We start from the raw sequence: 15,449 nt of genomic DNA on the forward strand, positions 1-15,449 counted from the left end.
TACTTTAATATTTTTTATTTCATTTTGAAACATAATAAAGCCATTTAATAAAAACAATAACCCATTTTTGTATTGACACATGGGTATAAGAACAATCTTACAACTGTTGCAAATAATTTAACCCTTTGCATGCTGGGTAAATTGTCGTCTGCTCAAAAATGTCGTCTGGTTTATTCTAAATTTCTTTCAATTTATTTAAAACTTTGGGGATATATTGACTGAGTGGCAAACAGCTTGGAACCTGACCAGGCGTCGAGTTACTCGGTGTCTGGTCTGGTTCCAAGCTGTTTGCAAAGCCTTTAAAATTGCCATCAGCAGCCTAAGGGTTAAGTGTGAAACCTTGTGAAGGTTTTAAATTAATATGTGCAAACATCACAGTTCACACCAGAAATAAACTGGTATTCTTATTGTTATAATAAGATTATTTTTTTTATCTATTTAAAGCTGCACTCTCACAGATTGAACGTTTTAACAACTTTTTTATTTTTTGTTGGCACGAGCCAATTTATGCGAGTATGCATGAAAACCAGTGATATAAGACAGCTGACAAAAAAATCAGATTTTCTTATTTTAGTTCAAAAATTGATGTTTTATGCGTTTTTCTTAAACTGTTAGTAACGCTTTTAGCCATAAAACGTTAATTTTAAATATGAAAATCTGCACTCTGATCTTTTGTCAGCAGTCTTAAGTCACTGGTTTGCAGATATTTACAAAGAAATTGGCACATTCCAAGACTAAAACTAAAAAAGTTGTCAAAATGATAAATCTTTGAGAGTGCAGCTTTAAGCTCAATTGTTAAAATCAGTTGACAGCTTATAAAATCACTCTGAAGTATGTTTCCTTGGCAGAAACTAGTACTGAAGCCTTCAGAGGCCATTTGAGAAAGTACCCCTGGTGGGGATTAAACCCACAGACTCTAAAGCAAAAGGTGGACACTTAAAATGTAAATCATTAGACCCCTCTTGCCCTTACACTTGTATTCTTGGAAAATGTACATATTTATTCAAGTACATATGTATTGATGCAAACCAGTACAGGTCTCTTAATCACAGTTCAATTCTTGCTTTATACATGTATACTTATAAATATGTCTCATATTCATTAAAACACAATTTCATTCATCCGCATTTATGACCTTATTTAAATTCAACTTCACCTTTCCAATTCAAACTGTGGTTTGTCATAGACGAAATTTTCTTCAAAGCCGTTAACAGAATTTCATTCATTAACACATCGGAATCAAAGTTGTTAAAAAATTAAATCAATGTCGACTGTCCACATCAAACTGCGGTTTCCAATCAAGTTTCTGCTCGATGTGTATAATGTCATAACACTCGACACGATCCCCAGGCTCGGCCTTCAGATTTTTTTCGAGGCACATACCGCACTCCTGGTCCGTCTTGATGATGTTTACTTCCTGTTTATGGTGCTTCAAAGAGTGCAGCGGACCTGGTAAAAGAGAGGCAAGTCTATGTTTATGGTGCTTCAAAGAGTGCAGCGGACCTGGTAAAAAAAAGGCAAGTCTATGTTTATGGTGCTTCAAAGAGTGCAGTGGACCAGGTAAGAGAGGCAAGTCTATGTTTATGGTGCTTCAAAGAGTGCAGCGGACCTGGTAAAAGAGAGGCAAGTCTATGTTTATGGTAATTCAAAGAGTGCAGCGGACCTGTTAAAAGAGAGGCAAGTCTATGTTTATGGTGCTTCACAGAGTGGAGAGGAACTGTTAAAAGAGAGGCAAGCCTATGTTTATGGTGCTTCACAGAGTGGAGAGGAACTGTTAAAAGAGAGGCAAGTCTATGTTTATGGTGCTTCACAGAGTGGAGAGGAACTGTTAAAAGAGAGGCAAGTCTATGTTTATGGTGCTTCGAAGAGTGGACAGACCTGGTAAAAGAGAGGCAAGTCTATGTTTATGGTGCTTCGAAGAGTGGACAGACCTGGTAAAAGAGAGGCAAGCCTATGTTTATGGTGCTTCACAGAGTGGAGCGGACCTGTTAATAGAGAGGCAAGTCTATGTTTATGGTGCTTCACAGAGTGGAGCTGAACTGGTAAAAGAGAGGCAAGTATATTTTTATGGTGCTTTGAAGAGTGGAGAAGACTTGCTAATAGAGAGGCAAGTCTATGTTTATGGTGCTTCGAAGAGTGAAGCTGACCTGGTAAAAGAGAGGCAAGTATATTTTTATGGTGCTTCAAAGAGTGAAGCTGACCTGGTAAAAGAGAGGCAAGTCTATGTTTATGGTGCTTCAAAGAGTGAAGCTGACCTGGTAAAAGAGAGGCAAGTATATTTTTATGGTGCTTTGAAGAGTGGAGCAGACCTGGTAAAAAAGAGGCTAGCCTATGTTTATGGAGCTTTAAAGAGTGGAGCAGTCTAGTAAAAGAGAGGCCAGTCAATATGTTTTCAAAGAGTAAAGCAGATTTGGTAAAAGAGGCCAGTCTATGTTTCAAAAGGTGAAGCAGATTTGGTAAAAGAGAGGCCAGTCTATGTTTGTGATGCTGCAAAGAGTCTAACAGACATGGTAAAAGAGAGGCAAGTAAAGTTCCTTGTCATGATATCCAGCAATTAACAATACAGTCAAAATTCGCTATGTTGAAGTCGTTGGGACTTTGGTATATACTTCCATATAACAAACATTTGATAAAACCAAAATACAAGTGTTTAACTAAATCCAACACATTGGAAGAAAGTTATGATATAACCAGAACATTGAGATAACAGAGTTTGACATAGCGAATTTTGACTCAATTTATAACTTTTAATGCCTGATGATCGCATATAATATTTGTATCACATGTTTGCTGATAAATAATGTAAGAAGTAAATGACATTGCCTATAATTAAAGTTATTGCAGCTCATGGTAGGAAATGTTATTCAGATGATAACAAACTTTAAATTGCATTGAGAATAATAATGGTTGTATTTGTTTTAAAATATGTATTTAAGCTACAATTAAAAATGCTATATATCAGATAATGCTGTGGTGCTTGTTATATTTTTTATTAACACTCAATTACTGACTCTTGATATAAAAGGCAGAAGGTACTGTATACATTATCAGGGCTTTTTCACCAAAAATTGTGAAGCGGCCTAGCCTTTTCATTTTGGGAACTTTAAATGCGTGAAACTCTGCAAATTGGGAAATTCAAATGGGTAAAGTTCTCAAATTGGGAAATCCACATATGAGGATTGACGACACCTTTAAAACACTTTTAAAACGTACGGACTTCCAATTAATACACATGTAGATCTTATTGGGGGAGAAATCATGTCTGTGACATCCCTTTTGTAACATGACGCAATGAAAAGAGAAGGAGAGAGATAAGTTTTAATCTTCATAGATTTGATTCTTAACTTGAGGGGAAGAATTGATAACAATATATGGACTAAATGGTCCTCGAATAATGTTTTAATTATACAGCATTGTTCTTATGTTAACTTAAAAGATAAACATAATAATTTGCGCAAATAGAATACATTTTTAATTGTAAATTTTTGAAGAAAGATCTTCCTTTTTGGGAAAAATATCTGGGAATTGGGAAAAAAGTATCTGGAAATTGGGAAAATATGCCATTTTTCCCAATTGTGAAGTAGCCTACTTTCGGCCCCTAGCAAAGAAGGTAAAAAAGCCCTGATTATAGACATAGTAGCAGAGAATTGATAAGTGAAGAAGGGCATATAACAGCAAATGCATGTAACATGCACAAAGAAGGTATTTGAAAATGCAGAAAACCCTCACTGTTTCAAGTCAGTATTTTATAAATGTTATTTTAATATTAACTTTAGATTTCTTAATTAATTAACATGCACAGTTTTTTTGTTGACATTTTTGCTTGCATTAACTTTTGCAGCAATACAATTTCAAATATGTAGTGGTCTGAATTAGCACAAGCCCACAAGCCTTGCACTGGTTAAATACTTTCTGGGCATGCTTAAATTCTGGATTTTATATAGCAGGCTTGTTAAGAATGGTAAAAATGTTGATGCCAAGCTCAAGAGTTGAAATTCGGGCTTGTTCAACCAGTCAATTTTTTTTTATTGAATATTAATTGTTATCTTATTCATTGTATAAATTTCTTCTCCTTTATGTTTTACCTACCATCAAAGACGACCTCTTCACCCCTGAAAAGCCTGAAGCGCTTGCTCCTCATCAGTTGCCCAGATGTACATCGGCAACCGGCCACCTGAACAGGCTGCTTGTTTATTACCACCTCAAATGGCGTCATAACCGTTGCCTCTCCTGGAGTGAACAGATTCCAATGTACTAGTTTTAGAGAAAGATATCTTTTCAGAAATTTGTTACATAATCAAAAAAAAATCCCTTAAATTCATCAGCATAATTAAAATAATTTTTCATTTTAAAATATTAATATTTGATATATATGTAAAACTACACATGTAAATGTTTATCATGTTATTATAGACATCTATACAAACACAAGTCACACACACTATTTTTTGGATGTTTTTCGAAGAGGTATTTTAAATGAACAACTAGAGCTGTCACAGGAGTGACGAATACCCCCAAATGCCGCCTGGACACAGGAATGGCAAACCATTACTTTGAAAAGAGGCCATAACTCCAAGGTTACTGCACACTGCAATTTCTTTTATCATGCATGTATTGTTTTATTTAAATCTGTTGAGTAATTTAGAAGTTACACTGCTGACAAGAAAAACTAGCCTTTCATGAGTTATCGTCCGGAAACCGTTTTTTTTCTATTTTTAGTAACAGTGACCTTGACCTTGGCCCCACCAGCTCCAATATCAAACTTGACCTGTATCTTCTGATGTTACACCTGTGTACCAAAAATTGTTCAAATCTGTCAAGCCTTTCATGATTTATCGTCTGGAAACCGTTTTTCTATTTTTAGTAACAGTGACCTTGACTTTTGCCCCACCAGCCCCAATATCGAACATGACCTGTATCTTCTGATGTTACACCTGTGTACCAAAAATTGTTCAAAACTGTCAAGCCTTTCATGAGTTATCGTCCAGAAACCGTTTTACTATTTTTAGTAACAGTGACCTTGACCTTGGCCCCACAAGCCCCAATATCGAATTTGACCTATATCTTCTGATGTTACACCTGTGTACCAATCTGTATCTTTTGATGTTACACCTGTGTACCAAAAATGGTTCATATCTGTCTAGCCTTTCATGAGTTATTGTCCGGAAACCGTTTTTCTATTTTTAGTAACAATGACCTTGACCTTGGCCCCTCCAGCCCCAATATCAAACTTTACCTGTATCTTCTGATGTTACACCTGTGTACCAAAAATTGTTCAAATCTGTCTAGCCTTTCATGAGTTATCGTCCGGAAACCGTTTTTCTATTTTTAGTAACAGTGACCTTGACCTTGGCCCCACCAGCCCCAATATCGAACTTGACCTGTATCTTCTGATGTTACACCTGTGTACCAAAAATTGTTCAAATCTGTCTAGCCCTTCATGAGTTATCGTCCGGAAACCGTTTTTCTATTTTTAGTAACAGTGACCTTGACTATTGCCCCACCAGCCCCAATATCGAACATGACCTGTATCTTCTGATGTTACACCTGTGTACCAAAATTTTTTCAAATCTGTCTGGCCTTTCATGAGTTATCCTCTGGAAACCATGAAAACCAACAGACCGACCGACCGACAAGCTCACTCCTATATACCCCCTCAAACTTCGTTTTCTGGGGGTATAATAAAAAAATATCTTTCTTGTTTGAATACTGTCATACCAAAATCAATTTTTGTTTTCTTACATATCCCTTTTATGCGAGCTGAGAACAGAGCCATTTAATCAATGAGCGTAGGACAAACTATTGTAAGATCTTGCTAACTATATATGATACTAACTGAGTGTCAGGTTTCAAATTAAATTTTTATTTCGACATTCAAATAAGCCATATAACCTTTCTATCCAACCTTTTTGTTTTTATATAAATTGCACAATGACCAGTTTTACCTCAGTTTTTTTAAATCTCATACAATAGGCTCGTAGATAAAACATCCCTTACATGTGTGTTACATAGAAGTGTATTATTTAATACCGTCACATATTTGTCATAATATACTATGTTTGCCTTTAACTGTTTTTTTATTACACACTTTCTAAAAGGCTATTGTAGCACTTGTGATCCATTATACTTTTATGTTTGTTAGTACATGTATGTGTCTTTATCATATTTCTGGCTTAAACAAAGTCATTAGTTTTATCTCATAACAATGTGCCATCATTAAACAGTGTATGACGTTCATGTCACTTCCTTTTTATGATTGTTTCTTTATCTACTAATGAAGGCGTAACCTAGGTAACATTCAGTTATTAAAGTTTTTTTGCTTGTCTGATTTTTGATATGTTATTACATGGAAGAGAATTTAATGGCCAACCTATGATCTCCTCCTTGTCTTGATGTGGCAGCTTCTTGTTAATTGATTCAATGAGCTCGGCAAATAAATGGTAGATCACATTATGGTGACGAATACGGATTGCGCTTTCTTCACCCATTTTGGAAGCTGCTGGATCAAGGTTAAAGGCATATATGTCCGCTGAAATTATCAATGAAAATTCATGTATCACACATTATATCAGAAAACATATCTGGACAACACACCTCACCTCAGTAACTATAAAACAAGAGCGATGCAACGGGAACGCCAACTTTAGACTGTTAGTGTAAACATTATATATTTTACAACCATTGTGAACAGGGCTATGATAGTATATAATAAGTCACTGTCAATGACACACTGTTGCGTAAAAGTTTGGTCTTTTTCTTTGGAGAAACCAGTAGGAAACCCACTTGTCCATGTTGTTGACCACTTCCAAAACTCACATGCACCCTATGAATCTGGGGTTCCCTAGGTGAGAAGCAAGTGTACTTAAAACTGCGCTTACTGAACATGGTCTGTTGTGTTTTTTCTCAATAAAAAAATATTAAACAAGAAACGCCGCAATGCGACGAAACCAGGTTTTAAATGATTGACAGAAGAACTTCAGCCTGTGTCTGTTTTTCTATTTTTAGTAACAGTGACCTTGACCCTAGGGACCCCAAATGCAATCAATTGAAAGGTATCCATAAACTCTTCCTTAATACCAAGTTGTGTCAGGATATGTCAACCCTAACTTAAGTTATTCAGTTTCAACCATTTTTCTATTTTTAGTAACAGTGACCTTGACCTTGAATCTAGGGACCCCAAACGCAAGCCCATGAAAGGTATCCATAAACTCTTCCTTTATACCTGGTTTGGTCAAGATATGTAGACCCTTTCTAAAATTATTCAGTTTCAACTGTTTTTCTATTTTTAGTAACAGTGACCTTGACCTTGAATCTAGGGACCCAAAAACGCAATCCCATAAAAGTATCCATAAACTCTTACTATAGACCAAGTTTGGTCAAGATATGTCAACCCTAACTAAAGATATTCAGTTTGAACTGTTTTTCTATTTTTAGTTACAGTGACCTTGACCCTAGGGACCCCAAATGCAATTCCATGAAAGGTATCCATAAACTCTTCCTTTAGACCAAGTTTGGTCAAGATATGTCAACCCTAACTAAAGTTATTCAGTTTCAACTGTTTTTCTATTTTTAGTAACAGTGACCTTGACCTTGACCCTAGGGACCCCAAACGCAACCCCATGAAAGGTATCTATAAACTTTTCTTGTACACCAAGTTAAGTCAAGATATGTCATCCCTAACTAAAGTTATTTAGTTTCAACCATTTTTCTATTTTTAGTAACAGTGTCCTTGACCCTAGGGACCCCAATCGCAATCCCATGAAAGGTACCCATAAACTCTTTCTATAGACCAAGTTTGGTCAAGATATGTCTACCCTTACTAAAGTTATTCAGTTTCAACTGTTTTTCTATTTTTAGTAACAGTCACCTTGACCTTCAACCTAGGGACCCCAAATGCAATTCCATAAAAGGTCTCCATAAACTCTTCCTATAGACAAGGTTAAGTCAAGATATGTCATCCCTAACTAAAGTTATCCAGTTTCAACCGTTTTTCTATTTTTAGTAACAGTGACCTTGACCTTGACCCTAGGGACCCCAAACGCAACCCCATGAAAGGTATCTATAAACTCTTCTTATTGACCAAGTTTGGTCAAGATATGTCAACCCTAACTAAAGTTATTTAGTTTCATAGGTGAGTTTGACGCCGCCCGCCTATGTGAAAACCTGGTTAAAAAAGCCAAAGTTACAGGTCTTGCTGTTCTTATACATGTAATCTTTTGCAACATGTGTCCCAAGTTTCAGTTGTACAACTGAATATTTTTTGAGTTATGGCCAAATTTTTTGCACAATTACGTCGCAGACACTGCCAAAAATGCTAGAACAACCCCCCTCCTTTTATTCATAAAAAATACAATCAAGGTGATATGTTTACGAGTACAAGAAGCTAAGGTATATTATCGAAATAATTTTTACAAAATGAAGAAAATGACCTTGCTATAATGCATGTTTTAACGTATTTTTTTGGACAGATAGGCAGACTAATTAATTGAATTAATTTATATATAAAAATATCAGAAAATGCCAGCCAATTAACTAATTTCTGTCAATAATTGTTTTTCTTCAACTCTTACCATTTGCAACTGCAGCCAGGTCTAGGTCACCCTGTGTGACATTTCCCACACCATAGTGGACAATGTCCAACTCGCAAAGGTCTGAGTTGAATGTCTGTAATGAGTCCACTATCGCCTCCACTGATCCAGACACATCACCTGTTGATACATGCATATAGATTTTACATAAATTAATGTTACCAAACTTGAAGCTGTTCATGTTATGGAATAGCCATTACTACAAACATGGAGTGTATGCTTAAATGGAATAGCCATAACTACAAATATGGAGTGTATGCTTAAATGGAATAGCCATAACTACAAACATGGAGTGTATGCTTAAATGGAATAACCATAACTACAAACATGGAGTGTTTACTGAAATAAAATAGCCATAAATACAAACAGTGTATGCTTAAATGGAATAGCCATAACTACAAACATGGAGTGTATGCTTAAATGGAATAGCCATAACTACAAACATGGAGTGTATGCTTAAATGGAATAGCCATAACTACAAACATGGAGTGTATGCTTAAATGGAATAACCATAACTACAAACATGGAGTGTTTACTGAAATAAAATAGCCATAAATACAAACAGTGTATGCTTAAATGGAATAGCCATAACTACAAATGTGCAATGTATGTTTAAATGGAAAAGACCTTACTACAAACATGGAGTGTATACTCAAACTAAATAGGCATAAATGCAAACATGGAATGAATGCTTAAATTGAATACCCTTACAAAGATACAAACCTTTAATAATTATTGGGAAAACCATATTTCCAGGATCAGCCTCTCTTTCTTTTTTTCTCTTCTCCGTTTCAATCATTGCTTCAAAAGCTGTCCTTGTTCTGAAAAAGAAAAAGATGTTCTATTAATTAGGAACAGAAAAATATTTCCATCAATAGGAGATTGAAAATTGGTCCAAAATCAAAACCCATCATAAAAAAAAAATCTGTCAAGCCATTTCGATCATATTTTGATCTTGCCTAAAAAATAAGAAAACTACTCTTTATAAAGTTTTTGAAAATATAACCCAAACGAACATCATTAAAGTTGAAAAAGTCCAAAGTCCAACAGAGATATATTCAAAATCAAGGCAACTAACTGTACCTTGTAATTCTAAGATTGGACAAATACCTTAAAACCCAGGGGCTCACCGTTGGCCAGGACCCCCCCCCCCCCCCCACCCACAAATAAATAAATGTGATTAATTATTGTAATGGATAAGCACTTGATGCGTCGGTCTATTTGTAATCATGTCAGGTTTAACGGGGTATTTATGAATATATGAATCTAAAACAAGGTTTGTGTGTTACATTTTCTACTGACTAAGCAATTTTGGAACTATGGAAACCATTTTTTTAGCAGTTTTCTGTTACTGAAATCAGTCCAGCATGGTCAAAACCGCCAAATTGTTATATTTTAGAAGCCCTGCTCAAAACCTCCTTCCCACCCCAATTTTTTTAATTAGTCAAATTACTTATGGTTCCATCTCCTTGATTTTGCTTTCTGGATACGCCTGCGTTCACGTATTTCAATGTATTCTTCTCTCTCTGACTCCCTCTTTTTCCCTGCCTCCTCCATTGCAGTTTCTTCTAAGACCTCCTTTTCTTTCTGTTCATTCCTTGCCAATGCCATCTTCAGTTCTTTCTGCAAACAAAAATTGATCAGAACTCATTATCACTGTGACCTCAACCTTTGACCCATTGATCCCTAAATCAATAGGGGTCATGTTTAAGTCATGACCATTGGGAATACTGAGTATGAAGTCGATGGGTGCAAATGTTCTTAAGGAAACTGTTTTTTACCTCAATGTCACTTTAACCTTGACCTTTGACCTACTAATCCCAAAAACAATAGGGTCATGAAATAGTCATGATCAGCTGGGTGACAGTCTTCTTAAGTTATTGAACGGAAACCACGACCTTGACCTTTGACCAACTGATCCAGAAAACAATGGGGTCATGAATTAGTCATGACCAACTGGCATAATTAGTATGAATTTCCTTTGTGCAAGCGTCTTGAGTTAATCAACAGGAAAACATTTTTTAAGCCCAATGCCACCTTGACCTTGACCTTTTCATCTACTGAACCCAAAATCAATAGTGGTCATCAACTAGTCATGACAATCTGGCATACAAAGGATGAAGATCTTGGGTGCGAGTCATCTTAAGTTGAGCGGAATCCGTTTTCTCACCTCAAGACCACTGCAACTTTGGTTCTTTGCAAGTATTTATTGCAGGAAATATTGAACAAAGTAAATAAGCATTTAAGCTACAGAAATGCATATCATACATACAAAATAAGGAGAGATGAAATGCATAAACAGTGAGTAAATCACAGAATTGAGAATTAACCATAATTGGTTTTACTTGGTTTAAATTGTTCTCTCTTCACTGCGACCTTGACCTTTGACATTTTGATCAGTAGGTGTAATTTACTAGTAATGACCAACAGGCATACCAAGTTTGAAGCTCCTGGGTGAAAGCGTTCTTTAGTTATTGAGGGATAACCATTTTTAGCTTTAAGCCACCGCCAACAATATTTTTTTCACCTGTAGGTCACCGCAACCTTGACCTTTGACCTACTGATATCAAATCAATAGGGGTCATGTAATGGTCATGAAGAACTTGCATACCAAGTATGAAGTTCCTGGCCCCAAAGGATCTTCAGTTATTGATCAAGCCATTTTTTCAACATACCAAGCATGAAGTTCCTGGGTCTTAGTGGTCTCAATGAAGTGACAGACCGACCGAACGACTGACTGACTGACTGACTGGGCTAAAACAATATGTCCCCCCCATTCATTGGGGGAGATCAATTATCAAGCTGATGAAAACCATTACGGTCTTAATACCTTAAGGGTTCAGCGAAAAATGGTTGTAACTCTATTTTAAGTGGAAGTTACATCAGGCTTGTGACAAGCGCTCAGAATATTGTTGCCCATAAGATCAAAACTGACTCCAATGGGGTCATCTTTTCACAAAGCATTATGACAAATATCAAGATTTTCAGTTCAACATTATGTCAGTGTTTTCAATTTAATTGAACTTTTATTAGAAAAATCAAATTATATTCCAAAACCTGACCAATAAAATATAGTTTAAAAAAAAAGATATATATATAATATATATTTACCCTGAAATTTATTTGAAAATGGGATCATGCGATATGTGTGTTGATAAATATGGACCTAATATCTCTTTCCCCAATTAGACCCCTCAGGGCTTTTTCACCTTCTTTGCTAGGGGCCGAAATAAGGCTACTTCACAATTGGGAAAAATGGCATATTTTCCCAATTTCCAGATTTTTTTTTCCACAATTCCCAGATATTTTTCCCAAAAAGGAAGATCTTACTTTAAAAAAATCCCATTTTGAGACTTTTACGCATTAGATTTCCCAATTTGCAGAATTTCACGCGTTTAAATTTCCCAAAATGAAAAAACTAGGCCTCTTCACAATTTTTGGTGAAAAAGCCCAGCCCCTGACATGAAATCCCCATATGTACCTCAGTGGCATACTGTTGCACGAGCTCCCCGACCTCCGGCAGTTCTTTCCAACCCCCGATTTTCACAGGCATTCCTGGCGTTGCCTCCTTTAAAACCTCCTGATTACTACCATATATTGTGCGCACCTGGAGAAAAAATTGTGAATCTTAGGGAAATTTTGCAAATGATATTGCAATACATGTGTGTATGAAAAACTATGGTCTGTGAACAAGTAATCATGAAGTCCTTGACCATGGTGCTACAATGTAAGAAAACATTCTACGCTGAAGAGCACAGCCATCATGCAGCTGGTTTGCAGTATGCAGTAAATGATGTCAACATTCGCAAATAGCGAAAAAACTTAAAATAATCAAGAAAGACATATTTTTTTGCTTTTTAATATCGCATGGTTTTTATATATATATTAACCTTTGCAGGATAAAAAAAATAATAAATTACTGAGAACAAGATTGTAACCGTGTATTTAATAGCAGAAAGCGCAAAAATATTAAATGATTGGTAAATGCTAAAAGATTTACTGCGATCTACTATAGTCTCATAAGGTAGAAATACCTTGTTGTATGATCTTTCAAATTAAACTCGGTATCCTTCACAACAACCATTGTTTTAGACATGTATTCATCCTTTTTTGGAATATTAAAACAATATTATTAATTGTGGTAAATCTTATTTGGGAGTAAAAGTGTATCTTTAACATTTTTCCACTACGTCTAATATTATCTACTGTATAGTTTTTACCAGATTTTTCTTTCAATTTTTTGCCTGTGTCCTATCTTTGCTAGTGTCCTATACACAGTATACTAGGGTATATCTATAAAAAGCCAATGATTGACTGTACAAAAATGTTTAATACTTGAGTAAATGCATCTGTCACAGTAATCCCTTCAAAATCTTTTCTGGGGAAGAGGAACAGACACCGATTTCTTACAAATGCCTACCAACTCCAAACACTAACCTTCGTGAATGTCGACCCACACAGCAAGTAGTCGCCCTTCCTCAGTGTTCCTTTCTCTATCACTATGGTTGAGGTCCTACCCAGCCCGATGTCTGTATGGGTCTCTATAACACAAGCCTCAACGAGTGAGGAAACGTCCCCTTTCAGTTCCAGGAACTCAGCCAGGCCAGCTATACAGTCTTGAAGCTTGTCCAAGTTCATACCCTGAAATATGTTAAACTGATGTAGATATAGAGGATAATTGTTTATTTCAGTGGAATATCAAATTTATTTAATCCAGTGAGCACCAAAAACTATATTATTATCATAAGTGGCAAAGCCATGAGTGAAAATGTTAACTTTTAATGTGCACCAAATGAAATTAAATTGCTATCTCACTGAAAAAAAGAATTTCTTTTAGTTTATGGTATAAAATCTGACTTTCACAATGGTGTTTGTTATTTAACAGCAATAGCAAGCTTAATTCTTAATGATGTCAAGCATGTACGAAAATAATGTCATTAAAGCTTGATGGTGGATTTTGACAACAGAGTGGACCACGGCTGTTTCAAAACAGTGAGTGATATCCAAAAGTTATCTTGTCTCTAAAAACAAACTTAAAGGGACTAGACACCAGATGATACAAGTGCAAGAAAAAAATAAAAATTGCCAAAAACTTCCATAAAATGCGTTGGTTTATGTATCATGACTTTCACATGCGAAATATACACACTATAAACATGAAAGCCATTATGTGCTATTTTCAAACAGATAGACTCAGCTGAGACAGCAACAAAATAATAGTCCTTTAATCATGTACATTGATGTATTATCGATCTAATACTAGCTCGTATTGACAATTCTAGGCTTGTTTTGAGGAAATACTGTATTTGCCCATTTTGGTACCATCTGGTGTCTAGTCCCTTTAAGGCTGTAAACATGGGCTCAGCATGATGTGATGTTACCTTGAGAGCTGATATAGGGACCATCTGGACGTCCCCGCCTAAATCTTCAACAACTACACCATAACTGGTCAGAGTGTTCACTATGGAACCCTGAAGGATAAAAAGCAACTCATTATGCACATACACATTCTGACTAAATTTTGTGATGATTGGACAAAGGCTTCTAAATTTATCGGCCAAGACCAATTTAAGGTAATTTCTATATTTATAGGGTGGTAAGTCTCAAGCGTAATGGCTGTTGTTTTTGAATTTGTCCAAGATATTATGCCCAAACACATTATGACCAAATTCGGGGATGATTGGACAAAGGATTCCAAAGTAATCGATCAGAAAACATACTGCATGGAGTTCATTGATGTAAAACTATTATATGCAGGGCTTCTAAAAACCAACATTATGCATGACTACTGATTGTGTCCATGCAGAATAGTATCTGCAGCAAACAGCAAATAAAATCAGACCATTTTAATTTTTGGTCCAAAACTGCTTACCCAGTAAAAAAATTACTATGTAAATCGGCTATGATTGTACTAGAGCACCAATTACAATTTGCCACATCGGGAAAATGTGTGACAGATTTTTTTAGCCATTTCTATACATTTACTTTTCTTTTTCAGGCCCAGTCTGATTGAGATTTCAAAATTTAAAAGCAAATAAAAATCCATATTATATACATTTTTATCAGGCCTGTAATCTGAACGTTAGTTAAAAGGACTCACACACAGCATTATTGTTGACAATATTTTTTTCAAACTTGTAATTTGTTGAAATTTAGATACTTAAATGCCTTTTATGAACAAACACTGAACAGCAATTGGCAGATACTGTACTTCAGTATTTGAACAGAACTTAAGTTTATAGCCATGCTTAAAACTAAAACACGATATTCAATTTTACAAGTGTTAAAAATGCTTATCAGATATATCATTTTGTGAGTAAAATATATTTTTGATTTAAGCAATACCACAAGTTTCTTTTGGCATAAAATGGCTTATTTCTAAAAAAATAATATTAATTCAGTTTTATTAAAATTAATTCAGTTTTATTATAAGACATACTTTATGACTTTATGACTCGAAACAACTTACCACATCAGCTTTAGGCTTGTCGATTTTGTTGATGGCAACAATAAGGGGAACTGAAAAATTATGTTTGGGTTATTAGTATGGTAGTCAAAATTTTTTTACAAATATACATTAAAAAATATATATATATATATATATATTCATAATGATTCTAACTAAATACACATACATATCAAGAGCTGTTCACTAGAACATTATGCCGCATTGTCTTCAATATATAATAGGTTTAATAATACTGAGTTTGATCAGGGTGGTTGTATTTGACTCGAATGGATTTTTTTGAGATTCAGATTTGACAAGGCTCTATCTAGTGCAGTCTGAGTGAAATCAAAATCTGCAAAAAACTACTCATTAAAACACACACTTTTTTCACCAACTGACTATAAAAAAGTAGG

At 35.3% G+C, this 15,449-nt stretch overlaps 1 protein-coding gene across 5 annotated transcripts in view; it reads right to left on the minus strand.

Moving 5' to 3' along the window:
- Positions 1-15,449, minus strand: part of LOC128208045 (translation initiation factor IF-2-like) — a 24,909-nt gene continuing 9,460 nt past the window's right edge. For 4 of the 5 annotated variants that reach the window (XM_052911353.1, XM_052911352.1, XM_052911351.1 and 1 more), the window contains exons 7-16: positions 15,058-15,107; positions 13,970-14,059; positions 13,026-13,229; positions 12,070-12,195; positions 10,042-10,211; positions 9,312-9,409; positions 8,571-8,708; positions 6,371-6,529; positions 4,090-4,230; positions 1-1,449 (exon numbers count right to left, since the gene is read on the minus strand). In XM_052911353.1, the coding sequence (XP_052767313.1) occupies positions 1,262-1,449; positions 4,090-4,230; positions 6,371-6,529; positions 8,571-8,708; positions 9,312-9,409; positions 10,042-10,211; positions 12,070-12,195; positions 13,026-13,229; positions 13,970-14,059; positions 15,058-15,107 (1,364 nt within the window). In that variant the 3' untranslated portion in view covers positions 1-1,261. Of the gene's footprint in view, positions 1,450-1,514; positions 1,610-4,089; positions 4,231-6,370; positions 6,530-8,570; positions 8,709-9,311; positions 9,410-10,041; positions 10,212-12,069; positions 12,196-13,025; positions 13,230-13,969; positions 14,060-15,057; positions 15,108-15,449 lie in introns of those variants that run through there. The other variant, XM_052911355.1, reaches the window with a different exon arrangement.

The sequence above is a fragment of the Mya arenaria genome, chromosome 11, assembly GCF_026914265.1.
Source record: "Mya arenaria isolate MELC-2E11 chromosome 11, ASM2691426v1".
NCBI classification, from domain to species: domain Eukaryota; kingdom Metazoa; phylum Mollusca; class Bivalvia; order Myida; family Myidae; genus Mya; species Mya arenaria.